Genomic DNA, 14,435 nt, shown 5'->3' on the forward strand with positions numbered 1-14,435 from the left:
GAGGCTAACTTGTGAGGCCATAGGGTGATTCACGAGAACAGGAGGGCAGCTGGGCCTTGAGGCCATGTCAGCCTCCTCGCTGTTCCTCCACTTGCTGGGCACTTCCTGCTCCAGGGCCTTTGCACTTACTGTTCCTTCTTTCTCATCCTTCAGGCTCCCCTCTCTCTTTTTTACTTAATTAATTTGTTTTTGTCTGTGATGGGTCTTCATGGCTGTAAACGAGTTTTCTCTAGTTGCAGCAAGCAGGGGGCTATGTTCCAGTTGCAGTGCTCAGGCTTCTCATTGTGGTGGCTTCTCTTGTTTTGGCCACCTGATGCAAAGAGCCAACTCATTGAAAAAGAACCTGATGCTGGGAAAAATTGAAGGCAAAAGGAGAAGAGGGTGGCAGAGGATGAGATGGTTAGAGAGCATCATCGACTCAATGGACATGAATTTGAGCAAACTCCCTGAGATAGTGAAGGACAGGGGAGCTTGACATGCTGCAATCCATCAGATCGCAAAGAGTCAGATATGATTTAGCGAATGAACAACAACTCTTGTTGTGAGCACAGGCTCAGTAGTTGTAGAGTATGTACTTAGTTGCTCCAAAGTGCGTGGGATCTTCCCAGTCCAGGGATCAAATTTGTGTCCCCTGCATTGGGAGGCAGATGCTTAACCACTGGACCACCAAGGAAGTCCCCAGGCTTCTCTTGAAATAGCAACCTGTTAGGTGTCTTTGAAACATTACTTTTATCAGTTAGGGCAGAGGTTAATTTGCTTGAATATCATCACAAGCGGTTTAAACGTGACCAGAGTTTATTCCTGAGCGTAAGTGGGTTGCAGGGAGCTCCGCAGTGTGGGCCTGGCCATCTCAGTTCATCATAGTACCCACCACATCAGGTGTTTCAAGGTGGTGGGAAAGGGAGGACCCGCCACATCACTTTTCTCAAATTCCATTGGCCAGAATATGGTCACATGATTTTTCTCAGTTGCAAGGAAGCCTGGGAAATGTAGTCCCTACCCAGCTCTGAACTCTGAGAAAGGGCCCCAATACCTAAGAGAGGATATGGGGGTGGTTAGCAGCCAGTCTCTGCCATCTCCGTCATCTTACTGAAATCTGGTGAGAGAAGGGACTTCCCTGGTGGTCCAGTGGCTAAGACTCGGTGCTCCCCATGCTGGAGGCCTGGGGTTTTATCCCTGGCCAGGGAACTAGATCTGCAACTAAGACCTAGCACAGCCAAATAAATAAATACTTGTAAAACTAAATAAATAAAATCTGGTGAGAGAAGAAAACAGAGTGCCCTCAACAGAGCTGGATGGAGAGTAGACGCCTACCTGGGGGGGAGGGAAGGGCTAGTCAGAGAGAGGAGGACAACCAGGAAGGCCAGGAGTCTGGAGCTGAGACAAGGGCATGTCAAGGAGGCCCAAGGCTTTGCGGCAGTGACCCAGCTCCTGGAGGTCACTGGTGGCCTTAGCGAGAGCCAGGCTCAGGGCAGGGACTGAGGCTCGATGCGGGGAGTGGGTGTGGGCTGACAGGCCCTGTGCCCCCAGGATGCAGAGCTGGCCGAGCGCCTCAACGCCAGCCTGGCCTTCTTCCTCAGCGACCTGCTGTCCCTGGTGGACCGCGGCTTCATCTTCAGCCTGGTCCGGGCTCTCTACAAACAGGTAGAAGTGGGCGTGGTGGGCACGGCGCACCTGCAGGAACGTGGTGGGGCTGGCAGTCCTTCAGGGGACATGGGGGGGGGGTGGGCAGAACCACGTAATGTCACCTGCCAACCCCTCCCCTGCAGGTGGCCACACGGCTGCAGTCGGCCCCCAACCCGGCAGTGCTGCTGACCCTGCGCATGGACTTCACACGCATCCTGTGCAGCCACGAGCACTACGTGACCCTCAACCTCCCCTGCTGCCCTCTGTCACCCCCGGCCTCGCCCTCGCCCTCTGTGTCCTCCACCGCCTCCCAGGTGGGTTGGCCTCACTTCTGACGCCTCTTCTTGACCCATCGACCTCTTGCCTTCCGGCCCTTCCTCTGCGGTTCCCTCATCTCTCTCCATTTCACGCATAGGCCACTGCTCAAGGGATTGACCCCTTCTCGCTGACCCTTCACCTCTGACCCTGCATTCTCAGCAACTTCCCAGGAGGACCAGCTTCTGATTTCTTACTTCTAACTCCCAGACTGGCATTCCATCTGCCATTTCTAAGATCTCTGATTTTGGACTCAGCCCCCTGTCATCTCACAGATGAGTTAACCCCGACCTCTTCCCTCTAACCCTTGACCCCCTGATCCCCTGTTTTGATGATCCTCTCCAGAGCTCCACCTTCTCCAGCCAGGCCCCAGACCCCAAGGTGATCAGCATGTTCGAGCTGAGCGGGCCTTTCCGGCAGCAGCATTTCCTGGCCGGGCTCCTGCTGACGGAACTGGCCTTAGCCATGGAACCTGAGGCCGAGGGGTGAGTGCAGGCCCTGTCTGGTCCCTCGGGGTTGGGGGTAGGGTGCAGGAGCCACGCCCACTCCATCCTGAGCACCTCACTACTTTACAGGGCGTCCCTGCTGCACAAGAAGGCCATCTGTGCTGTCCACAGCCTGCTCTGCAGCCATGACGCCGACCCCCGCTATGCCGAGGCCACCGTGAAGGCCCGGGTGGCCGAGCTATACCTGCCACTGCTGTCACTCACCCGGGACACACTGCCACGGCTGCATGACTTTGCCGGTCAGCAGGGCAGGGTCGGGCGGGGTGGGTTCTACCATCTGGGGACCTGATTGATCCCACAAGGCTCAGGTCAGGAAACGTGAGCAAGGAGTTAAAACATGGGTGTTAGGGTCAGAGGAGCGGGTTTAAGTTCTGCCACAGGGCCCCAGGAAAGCCTCAAGGTCAGAAAAGCCTCAAGTCAGAAAAAGTGGGCAAGGAGCAAAAACCCTGGGTGTTAGCATCAGAGAAGTGGCTTTAAGTCCTGCCACAGGGCCTCAAGAAAGCCATTAACCTTGCTGAGCCTCAAGTTTCTCACCTGTAAAATGGGGACAGTGATAGTACCAACTACTCCTAGGATTTTGTGAAAATCTGGGGAGGTGTAGGACTGGAATACTGTCAGTGCACGATAAATGGGAGATGAATTTATCTGTTCAAAAGAGGTGGGAGGAGGGAGAGGTGGGCAACATCAGGGTGAGAGGGCAATTAGAGCCTTGTGTTCATTAATTTGCACACTGACCAGCACCATCGATAAACAAGTGTGCACTGTGGTTGAAACACACACTTGGAATTGGTGGGTTGAAGCCCTTTGTCATTTCGGGGAAACTCTCAGTTGTTATCTCTTGATTTTTTTTTTTTTTTTCTTTTCTGCCTCGTTTTCTCTCTTCTCTCCTCCTGGGACTCCAATGACACGTATGTTAGACCTTTATGATCCTGTTACACGTGTCTGCTGTGCTCTGTTCTGCTTTTCATTCTGTTGCTCTCTTGTGCATGAGTTAGGAAACTTTTCACCTATATTGGAGCTCACGACCTCTGTCTTCTGCTATGTCTGGTCTTCTGTTAACGCCCTCTGTTGAGTTCTGAATTTCAGATGTTTTATTTCTCAATTGCAATATTTGACGTTTTTTGTTCTAGATTTCAGCTCTCTGTTGACATTCTCCATCTTTTTACCCTTGTTTGTGCATCTTTTCTACATTTTATCTTTAAAAATTTATTTATTTATTTGGTTGCACCGGGTCTTAGTTACAGCATTTGAGGTGTTTAGTTGAAGCACGTGAACTCTTAGTTGCAGCATGTGGGATGTAGTTCCTTGACCAGGGATTGAACCCAGACCCCCTGCATTGGGAGTGCAAAGCCTTAGCCACTGAACCACCAGGAAAATCCTCTACTTTTTATTTCAGTGTCCTTGTTTGCTCACTTCAGTATTTGATCATCTCTGTGCCATGCCTGCTTCTGTTGTCTTTTCTCCCCCGTCAGTCACATTTTCCTGCCTCTTCACGTCTTCTGATTTTTTTCTTGTGTTTTGGGAATTGTGTGTAAAAGGGCCATCAGGACTGAGGCAATGTCCTCTTTTCCCAGTGAGGGTTAGTCTTTCCTTCTCTTAGGCAGATAGGATAAGGGGCTGAATCACCTCAATCCAGTCAGAAATCCATGTTAAACTGGGCTGGAGCTTGAGTAAAATTCAGTCGACCTTGTATCTCAAGAATCTCTAGGCTGAGACCTATTCTGTATTTGTTGGTAGCAACTCTCTCTGATGATACTGTTTTGGGGGCAGGTGGAGAGGATAATCTTTTAAGATCATAGATTTTGGAACCAGACTTTTTGGGTTAAAATTTTAGCTTTACCGATACCTACTATGTGACCCCAAGCAAGTAACTTAACCTCTCTTTACCTCAGTCCCTTCTTCCATAAAGTAAGGATGATAAAAGCACTTATCTCATAGGGCTGTGTTGAAGATAATAGTTTAAAGTGCTTAGAACACCACCTGATAGGTAAGAAATGCCATGTCCGTGTCAGTTGATGCTATAATAATAGCAGCAGCAGTTATTATTATGGTTGTCTCCATGTCCTCATCATCTTTACAATGACTGCTCCTGTGCGCCAGGCCATGTTCTAAGCATTGAGCATAGAGTGGCCAGGGCAGATAGATATAGTCCAGGCCTTTGTGGATCTTAGTTGCACGATGACTGTCTCTAATTGCAAATACAATAAGTGAGCCCAGGGAGTCAATAACTAGAGACCGCACCCTGGTCTGGGGGGATGGTATCAGGGAAGGCTTCCTTGAGGAGGTGACCTCTGAGCTGAAATTTGAGAAAGAGACAGAACTAACTGAGTTCTCTTGGCTCTCTTGTCCCAGAGGGCCCAGGTCAACGCTCAAGACTGGCCTCTATGCTCGACTCAGACACAGAAGGGGAAGGGGACACGGGAGGCACCATCAACCCCTCGGTGGCCATGGCCATTGCAGGTGGCCCCCTGGCCCCTGGCTCCCGGGCCAGTATCTCCCAGGGCCCAGCGACGGTGAGTATTGGCCTTGTCACCAGAGACACCATCTAACATCCGATCTTCTTTGTGCCTGTGTCTAATGTCTTTTCTCCCTTATCAATCACATCTCCCTACCTGTTCACATGTCTTGTGATTTTTTGTTGTATTTTGGACATCGTGTGCCCGATAAATCCAGTAATAGAAGTTAGGTAATAAAGTACCAATTGGCCAGTTCTCACTTTACTATGGAGAAAATGAAGGTCAATTCTTTTCCTTCTGAGCCCCCTGTCCCCTCTCCGGCCCCAGGCTGCCCGCTCAGGCTATGCCCTCTCTGCTGAGTCCAGTCGGACCTTGCTGGTGTGTGTGCTATGGGTCCTGAAGAACGCTGAGCCAGCCCTGCTGCAGCGCTGGGCTGCGGACCTGACCCTCCCTCAGCTGGGTCGTGTCTTGGACTTGCTGTACCTCTGCCTGGCTGCCTTCGAGTACAAGGTTCGAAGGTTGGGCAGGGGATTGGGGCATGGGGGGCAGGTTGAGGACACATGGTGGGGGGGGGTGCCTGGAGTGACGTGGGCTGGGTGTGCAGGGGTGGACTGTGCACCAGTTGGTGGGGGGAAGGGGTAGACTGTTTCAGTGCTGTAAGTTACCAGCCAACTGCTCCTACAGTTTTGCCTCTGAGAGGAGTTCCTGATAGAAATCAAGGAATAATAAGAGTCCATGTACCTTTCTCAGCTCCCCTGGTGGCTCAGTGGTAAAGAACCTACCTGCCAATGCAAGAGACGCAAGAGATATGGGTTTGATCCCTGGGTTGGGAAGATCCCCTGGAAGAGGAAATGGCAATCCACTCCAGTATTCTTGCCTGGAGAATCCCATGGACAGAGGAGCCTGGTGGGCTACAGTCCAAAGGGTCGCAAAGAGTCAGACATGACTTAACAAGTGAGCACATGAGCACGTGCTGAACCAAAGTAAAAAGGGAAAATTTCCTTCCTGAACAGAATCCGGGAGGTGCTGAGAGCTTGCTGTAAACGGGAGGACTGTGTTTGCAAGCACAGGTTCCTGGAGGGATAGGGCCAGAAAAAGCAGACCAGGTTAGCCCACAGAAAAGGACAGAGTCAACCCTGAACCTGTTCTCTGCCGTCTCAGGGGAAGAAGGCCTTTGAACGCATCAACAGCCTCACATTTAAGAAATCTCTGGACATGAAGGCCCGACTGGAGGAAGCTATTTTGGGCACCATCGGAGCCCGACAGGAGATGGTGCGACGGAGTCGTGGTGAGAGGAAGGTGTACCCCAACACATGTCCCCACTCAGCGCCTCCCACACTTTGTACAAGGGTCCCCGAGATGGGAGCCGTTCATGCCTGTCTGTCTGGCTCACTTTTCCCAGAAGTCCGCACGTTATCTCTGTACACATGGCACATGGGTTTCCCTGTTCATGTCTAACCACGTCCACTCTGCAGGCGTCCACATCATCCAGTGACCTCACAGGGATCCCATGTGTGTATCTTTTCATGGTCACGTGTGTCCTTATGTTTTTGCACATGTGTGAACACCCACCTGTGTGTCTCAGAGAGGAGCCCGTTTGGGAACCAGGAGAACGTACGCTGGCGGAAGAGCGTCACACACTGGAGACAAACCTCGGACCGTGTGGACAAGTGGGTGAAGGCGGGACGTAGTTCACGGGGGTTAGATCAGTTTCCAGAGAACTGCGCCCCCAGGGCAGATAAAGGGAAAGCGCCCAGCTGTCGGGGGAGGAGTCTGGCCAGGAGAGGCCCTCCCAAGCCCCTCCCATCCTCTCTAGGACCAAGGATGAAATGGAACACGAGGCCTTGGTAGACGGGAACCTGGCAACCGAGGCAAGCCTGGTGGTCCTGGATACACTGGAGATCATCGTGCAGGTATGGCTTGATCCAGCATCTCCACGACCTCTGGCCCCACCAACGGGCCTTGTGATCTCTGACTTCAGAACCCCTCTCCCTCCCTGACTCCATAACCACCCCAGTCTCTAAGAGCTGGATTTCTGGCCTGCCAGACGGTGATGCTGTCAGAGGCCCGGGAGAGCATCCTAGGCGCGGTACTCAAGGTCGTGTTATACAGCCTGGGCAGCGCCCAGAGTGCCCTCTTCCTGCAGCACGGCCTGGCCACACAGCGGGCTCTGGTGTCCAAGGTGAGTATCTCTGACAGCCACGCCTCTTAGAGTAACAGTGACTGCCCAGTCACTGAGCGCCTGCTGTGTGCCCAGACATACTCCTTAGCCACAGTTTGCAGAGGAATTGAGGATCAGAGTGGCAGAGTCGGCTTCCTGGAGTCACACAGCAAGGGCTTAAACTGGCTGAGATGCCAAAGCCTGCTGGTTTGGCCAGAGAAGGCAGAAGAGCCCTGTGCTCCTGCCCAAGTCCCCATGGGGAACCGTCTGAGTCAGAACAGGGAGAGGCTCACTGGTGTCTGTTTCACCTTGGGCACGGGGGCCAGTTCCCAGAGCTGCTGTTTGAGGAGGACACGGAGCTGTGTGCCGACCTCTGCTTGAGGCTCCTGCGCCACTGCGGCAGCCGCATCAGTGCCATCCGCACCCATGCCAGCGCCTCCCTCTACCTCCTCATGCGCCAGAACTTCGAGATTGGCAACGTAAGCGGGGAGCGGGGGGCGTGGTCTACACAGGGCTCCAGGGAGGGCCGTTGATGAGGGCTCTTTATTAATTTTTTTAATAAGTTGTATTTGTCCATTTATTTTTGCCAGGCCGGGCTCTATTGGACTTTGTCTAGTTGTGGTGCACAGGCTTCTCATTGCAGCGGCGTCTTGCTGCAGTGTGCAGGCTCTAGGCCTGTGGGCTTCAGTAGTTGCAGCACGTGGGCTCAGCAGTTGTGGTGTACAGGCTTAGTACCCCATGGCATGTGGGATCTTCCCAGACCAGGGATCGAACCCGTGTCCCTTGCATGGCAGGCAGATTCTTAACCACTAGACTACCAGGGCAGTCCTGAGCAGGGGTCTGGATCAAACAGACGCGAGGCAGAAGGGGAGAGGGGTGAGGCCAGCAGGCTGAGAAGGCCCACGGGCAGGCACGCTCTTCCTCCCGGCCCACCCAGAATTTCGCCCGCGTGAAGATGCAAGTGACGATGTCGCTGTCGTCCCTGGTGGGAACAACACAGAACTTCAGTGAAGAGCACCTGCGACGTTCACTCAAGACCATCCTCACCTATGCCGAGGAGGATGTGGGGCTGCGGGACAGCACCTTTGCCGAGCAGGTGATCCCCCAGGGCCCCAGCCCCACCTTCCACAACCAGGGTCTTTGCCCCACCCTCTTGACCCCCGACCCCACCACTTTGGCCACATCACTCCTGGCCCTTCCCCCGCTCCAGGTCCAGGACCTGATGTTCAACCTGCACATGATCCTGACTGACACGGTGAAGATGAAGGAGCACCAGGAAGACCCGGAGATGCTTATCGACCTCATGTACAGGTGAGGAGGGCCGGTCGGGACCGTCAGCCGTTCAGAGACAGGCAAGGGGAGAGGAGATGGTGGGACGGAGCAGGTGAGCATACGGGTAACAAGAGAGACCAGTAAGGATGGACAAGTGACGAGGGACCAGGAGAGCAGACAGATGAGGACCAAGGGAAAGGGAAGACAGGTGAGGTACGGGCAGGTAAATGAGCAAAAGAAAAGCGTACCAGAGGAACATCCAGATCAGGTGACAAAGCAGAACCAGGGCAGGTGAGGCAGACAGGTGGGAGAGGCAGGTGAGGCGCCGACCCATGAAGGGGTGACAGATCAAGAGAGCAAAGTGCTTTGGAGGAGAGAGGAGTATTTAGTAAGAAACTGGGGGGTGGGCGATGGGGGCCCAGGTCATGCAGACAGGGGAGGGAGGGGGCATACAGAAGGGAGGGCCCTAGGCAGACAGGTGACGTGGTTCAGGGTTCCAGGTAAACTGACGAGCAGAAGGACAAGTGAGGGGTGACACTTGTGAAGGGATGGACAGGTGTGGAGTGGAGTAAGTTAGGAGCCAGGTGAATAGAGAAAGAGAGGCAACGATGGACAGCTGGATGGGGGACAGGTGAGACAGGTGGAAGGGGGACAGGTGAGGAGCTTGGCTGGTCAGTGGGAGACGAGGAGGAGGGCTGCTGAGAAGAAAGATGAGTAGAACAGTGAGAAGACAGGTAAGGGGACGGGCAGGTGAGACAGGTGAGGGGAGGGACAGGTGACTGAAGAGTCAGGTGAGGCGGTCGTCTGGGGCAGATGGCTGGGTAACAGGGGGATGGACAGCGAGCAGGGAGGGGCAAGGTGAGTCTCCACCCTCCTCCACCTCCCATCGCCCTCACCCGGGCTCTAGGATCGCCCGGGGCTACCAGGGCTCCCCAGACCTGCGGCTGACGTGGCTGCAGAACATGGCGGGGAAGCACGCGGAGCTGGGCAACCACGCGGAGGCCGCGCAGTGCATGGTACACGCGGCCGCCCTGGTGGCCGAGTACCTCGCGCTGTTGGAGGACAGCCGCCACCTGCCTGTGGGCTGCGTTTCCTTCCAGGTGAGTGGCGGGGGTGGGGGTCGTGGCGGGCGGGGCTGCGGCACGTGTGGGTAAAAGACCAGGCTCTGAGCCCACCTCCCACCCCAGAACATCTCGTCCAACGTGCTGGAGGAGTCCGCCATCTCCGACGACATCCTCTCACCCGACGAGGAGGGCTTCTGTTCCGGGAAGCACTTCACGGAGATGGGGCTGGTGGGGCTGCTGGAGCAGGCGGCCGTCTACTTCACCATGGTGAGGCCCAGGGCCCGGGGCAGCGGCGTACTTCCGCTCTTGGGCCCCATACCCACTCCGGGAGATTCCAGATGGAGCTGCTGCGAGGACGCTTTCTGGGCGGGAGACTTGTGGGGGAGGATTTGGGTCTCTCTGAAGCCGCTTTCTTGCCTTTCTCCCCTTAAAACTCTTGGTACATGGGTAAGGCTTGAGTATGTTCAGTGACCAATTTTTTAAAAAATTTTTTATTTTGGTCACACCTGGAGGCTTTGGGGAACTTAGTTCCCTGACCAGGGATTGAACCCTGGTCCCCTGCAGTGAGAGCATGGAGTCATAACCACTGGACCACCGGGGAAGTCCCTAAAATTCTTTTCTGTTATGAAAAATTTCAAGAACACATAAAAAAGTTGTGTCCCCACCACCCCTCATACCCAGCACCCAAAATCAGTGACCACCTATGTTTACCATCCTGTTTCAGTTCTTTGCATTGAACCTTTTTTTCCTTTCTTTTTTTAAATTTTATTTATTTGTTTGTATTTATTTTTTGGTTGTTCTGGGTCTTTGCTGCATGGGTTATTCTCTAGTTGTGGTACACGGGCTTACTGTGACGGCTTCTCTAGTTGTAGTGCGCGGCCTTCAGTAGTTGCGGCTCCCAGGCTGTAGAGCACAGGCCCAATAGTTGTAGTTACTCTGCATCATGTGAGATCTTTCTGGATCAGAAATCGAACCTCTGTCTCCTGCACTGGCAGGTGGATTCTTTACTACTGAGCCACAAAGGAAGCCCCTAGAGATTTTTTTGATGTTGTGTCTCGTTGTTACTTTGCTGGATTCTCAGAGACAAAGGCCTTGGGAATAAGCCAGATGGTGGACACAGACCTCGGACAGTCAGCAAATAGCTTGGGACACCTGTTGTGTGCCAAGCTTGATGTTGGCCCTGGCTGGCAGTCAGGAGTGCCTATTACCATGCGCTAGCAGGCAGTTGTGTATGGAGGCCTTAGGCATCATGCCAGAAGGGCTTACATTCAGGTACTGGTCCTGGGGAGCCCCTCCTGTCTCAGGTTCAATTTCCTGTCTGAGGGATAGGGAAAAAGAAAATGACTCCTCCTACCAGTGAAGGAACATGGATAAAGCATAGATGTACACAGCACCTGGTCCACAGTAGGATGGTAGAGACCACAGAAGATGTCTGTAAGGGCTGAGTGGAACGGCTGGTACCCCATCTGGGGCAGATGCAGTCAGGGTGGGCTTCCTGGAGGAGGTGATAGAAGATGGCACCCTGGGGGAGTGGGTAGGAGCATGGTTGGTCCAGGCAGGAGAGAAGACCAGGGTAGGTGCTGGAAACCCTGACATATCCCCACACCCCCATCCCCAGGGCGGGCTCTACGAGGCCGTGAACGAGGTCTACAAGACCCTCATTCCCATCCTGGAAGCCCACCGTGACTACAAGAAGCTAGCTGCCGTGCACGGCAAACTGCAGGAGGCCTTCACCAAGATCATGCACCAGGTGGGCCCAGGAAGCCCTGCCAGCCCCAGCCCCAGCCCCAGCCGACCCCTGCCATCCCCAGCTGACTTTGCCCCTTCTCTCTCTCACCACAGAGTTCCGGCTGGGAGGTGAGTGGCCACCTACCTGCCTCTGGGACCCCCATGACAACTGGTCAGCAGTGGTCAGGGACCACCAGGGGGCGCTGGCGGAGCACGGCTGCCTGGCCACAGGGGCTCAGTGGGCCATGACCAGTGACGCACCCCCACTGCTTCCCCCCAGGTCCCCCTCCCTGCCCCAGATCTCCAGGGCAGCTTGTGACTCACCCAGCTGGGAGCTCTCCAGTGACACCCTTCCCTCGGGCAGGGCCAGCTTGGTCACCGCCTGAAAGGGGGGCCTCCCGCTCCCGCCCTCTGCCTCTGTTTCTTTTTGTCTCTATCTCTTGGTCTCTTCCCATCCATCTCTCCCTGTCTGTCTCCTTGCTTGCTCACTCTGTGTGTGTCTCTGGGTCTCTCATGCCTCCCTGTCTCCTCAACTTCCCCCAGGACCTCTGCTCATTTGCCATTTCATGTTCCCCCTCTCTGCCTCTCCCCTACTTGGGTCTATTTTTAGGCATCTCCTAGTTTGGGGAGAATTTTCTGGCCAAAGATGGCAGGAACCCAGAGCCAAGGCGGGAGGGCTGGGTGGTGGCCGGGCAGGGCAGGCGGGTCTCTTCCCTCCCCGGATCTCCCTACCCATAGAATGATTGTCATTGGGCTGCATAACCAGGACCCTGGGGGTTGGGGGCTCTGACCTCTGACCTCTCCAATGACTTTGTCTCTCTGCCCCTGGCTCCCACCTCCCTCTCCTGGTGCCCACCCCACCCTACCTGGATCCGCTTTGGTGAGTGAACATGAGGCACCCCCGTCCTTCCTGGTGGTGGGTCATCTACCTAGGGTGGGAGGAGGGGGAGTCCTCTTTTCAACCTTAGATCAGGGAGGGGAGGGGATGCCCTGGAACAAGGGAACCAGAGCCTCTGTCCCAGAGCAAGAGACAACCATGACTTCCTTCAGCCACGTGTGCATTTATTGAGCACCTACTGTATACCCGGGGCTCCCAGGTGGCACGGTGGTAAAGAATCTGCCTGCCAAAGCAGGAGATAGGAGTTCAATCTCTGGGTTGGGAAGCTCCCCTGGAGAAGGAAATGGCAACCCACTCCAGTATTCTTGCTTGGGAAATCCCACGGACAGAGGAGCCTGGCAGGCTGCAGTCTATGGGGTTGCAGGGAGTCGGACATGACTTAGCAGCTAAACAACAACTATATACCCAGCCCCACAGACATTGAGAAGCAAGCTGTGAGCAATAGAGCCCTGTTCCTCATTGCATATTGAGATCCATACTCTGAAGAACTGCATGGAGCGAGAGGGAGAATCAGAAACTCAGGGTTTGTGTCCAATGAGAATAAAGATTGAGGGGGCAGCAGATAGGCTGGAGAGAAAGAGTGAGGGTGTGGGCAGTGGACAGTCGGCCAGGTCCACATCTCTGCCTGTGATATGATGTTCTTGGGGTCCCCCCAGTCCTCCACCCATGCCCCCATCTTCTGCACATGGGGCTGGAGGACACGTGTCTCTGGGGTAGGGGCCTCCTGGTCAACAGCAGCTCTCCCACAGCCCCAGCGCGTGTTTGGGACATATTTCCGTGTGGGCTTCTATGGCACCCGCTTTGGTGACCTGGACGAGCAGGAGTTCGTGTACAAGGAGCCATCCATCACGAAGCTGGCTGAGATCTCACACCGGCTGGAGGCACGTCCTGGAGGTGGGGGGTGGTCAGGGCACTGGGCCGCCCTGGGGCTGGGTGGGGGCTGCAGCCATGTGACCCTGAGTCAGCCCCATGTCCCCAGGAGTTCTACACGGAGAGGTTCGGGGAGGATGTGGTTGAGATCATCAAAGATTCTAACCCTGTGGACAAGACCAAGCTGGACCCGCAGAAGGTGAGGGCTTCCGACCATCTCCCCAGGGTCCCCCAAATCCTATATTCAGAGACTCCATGCACCACATCCTGTGGCTCCTCAAATCCATTTTCTCTAGGAAACTCCAAAGCTTATCTCTTTCAGGGACCCCAAAATCCTATTCCTCAGGGATTCCCATACATCCAGATTAAATGTGAAAGTGTTAGTCGCCCAGTCATGTTTGACTCTTTGCAACACCATGGACTGTAGCCCACCAAGCTCCTCTGTCCATGGGATTCTCCAGGCAAGAATACTGGAGTGGGTAGCCATTTCCTTCTCCAGGGGATCTTCCCAACCCAGGGATTGAGCTCTGGTCTCCTGCATTGCAGGCAGATTCTTTACTGTCTGAGCCACTAGAAAAGCCCCAGTTGAGACATAGGGAGACTTGAGAACCCAAAGCCCGCAGACCCAGGGAGGCTCAACCCCCTTTCTACAGGGATGGGGCCCCTGTGGGAGGCCGGCAAACCCCAGCTGTGTGTGTTGGGGCTGAAACCCTTACCTCTGGGCCCCGTACCCCAGGCCTACATCCAGATCACATACGTGGAGCCTCACTTTGACACCTATGAGCTCAAGGACCGGGTGACCTACTTCGACCGCAACTATGGGCTGCGAACCTTCCTGTTTTGCACACCCTTCACGCCAGACGGGCGTGCTCACGGCGAACTGCCAGAGCAGCATAAGCGCAAGACACTGCTGAGCACGGCCCACGCCTTCCCCTACATCAAGACCCGAATCCGTGTTTGCCACCGGGAGGAGGTGGGTGGTCAGGGGCGGCCCAGGGAGTGGGGAGGTGAAGAGACCCCAGACCAAGGGAGGCAGGGGACCCCCAAATTCCAACCTCCAGGCCCTAGTCGGCAAACTGAAACCCCTCCCTCCAGACCTCGCTGACCCAAGTCTGGACTAGAACCAGGCCAGAGTTAGCAACAGCAAGCCAAAAGCAGCTGAACCTTGACCCTTACCCTGCCAGACCCAGGCAGGCAGGAGCCCCCAGACCCAGTTCCTTACACAGGCTCTTGGACCCCTATGAGCCCCCAGCCAAGATCCAAGCTGCTGCTGGCTGGTTTGGGTCAGGGCATCTCCAGGCCCCGCTCAGTGATGCTTGCCCATCCCTACCCCACAGACGGTGCTGACCCCGGTGGAGGTGGCCATCGAGGACATGCAAAAGAAGACTCGGGAGCTGGCCTTCGCCACTGAGCAGGACCCTCCTGATGCCAAGATGCTGCAGATGGTGCTGCAGGGCTCTGTGGGGCCCACTGTGAACCAGGCACGGCTGGCGGGGGGAGCAGGCTGCCCAAAGCCCCACGGTGGGCAGGGGGTGGTGG

The 14,435-nt window shown here is 55.0% G+C and overlaps 1 protein-coding gene across 9 annotated transcripts in view; it reads left to right on the top strand.

Moving 5' to 3' along the window:
- Positions 1-14,435, top strand: part of DOCK6 (dedicator of cytokinesis 6) — a 47,552-nt gene that overhangs the window by 31,412 nt on the left and 1,705 nt on the right. For 4 of the 9 annotated variants that reach the window (XM_040240651.1, XM_040240653.1, XM_040240654.1 and 1 more), the window contains 21 exons: positions 1,531-1,644; positions 1,770-1,940; positions 2,287-2,426; positions 2,517-2,686; positions 4,800-4,960; positions 5,231-5,413; positions 6,065-6,191; positions 6,489-6,573; positions 6,720-6,816; positions 6,921-7,085; positions 7,391-7,543; positions 8,002-8,160; positions 8,275-8,375; positions 9,244-9,436; positions 9,524-9,667; positions 11,019-11,150; positions 11,243-11,257; positions 12,782-12,907; positions 13,006-13,095; positions 13,633-13,869; positions 14,234-14,377. In XM_040240651.1, coding sequence (XP_040096585.1) covers positions 1,531-1,644; positions 1,770-1,940; positions 2,287-2,426; positions 2,517-2,686; positions 4,800-4,960; positions 5,231-5,413; positions 6,065-6,191; positions 6,489-6,573; positions 6,720-6,816; positions 6,921-7,085; positions 7,391-7,543; positions 8,002-8,160; positions 8,275-8,375; positions 9,244-9,436; positions 9,524-9,667; positions 11,019-11,150; positions 11,243-11,257; positions 12,782-12,907; positions 13,006-13,095; positions 13,633-13,869; positions 14,234-14,377 — 2,907 coding nt within the window. Of the gene's footprint in view, positions 1-1,530; positions 1,645-1,769; positions 1,941-2,286; positions 2,427-2,516; positions 2,687-3,364; positions 4,753-4,799; positions 4,961-5,230; positions 5,414-6,064; positions 6,192-6,488; positions 6,574-6,719; positions 6,817-6,920; positions 7,086-7,390; positions 7,544-8,001; positions 8,161-8,274; positions 8,376-9,243; positions 9,437-9,523; positions 9,668-11,018; positions 11,151-11,242; positions 11,258-12,781; positions 12,908-13,005; positions 13,096-13,632; positions 13,870-14,233; positions 14,378-14,435 lie in introns of those variants that run through there. The other 5 variants (XM_040240652.1, XM_040240655.1, XM_040240656.1 and 2 more) reach the window with 3 other exon arrangements.

Source organism: Oryx dammah, unplaced genomic scaffold, assembly GCF_014754425.2.
Source record: "Oryx dammah isolate SB20612 unplaced genomic scaffold, SCBI_Odam_1.1 HiC_scaffold_5, whole genome shotgun sequence".
NCBI lineage: Eukaryota > Metazoa > Chordata > Mammalia > Artiodactyla > Bovidae > Oryx > Oryx dammah.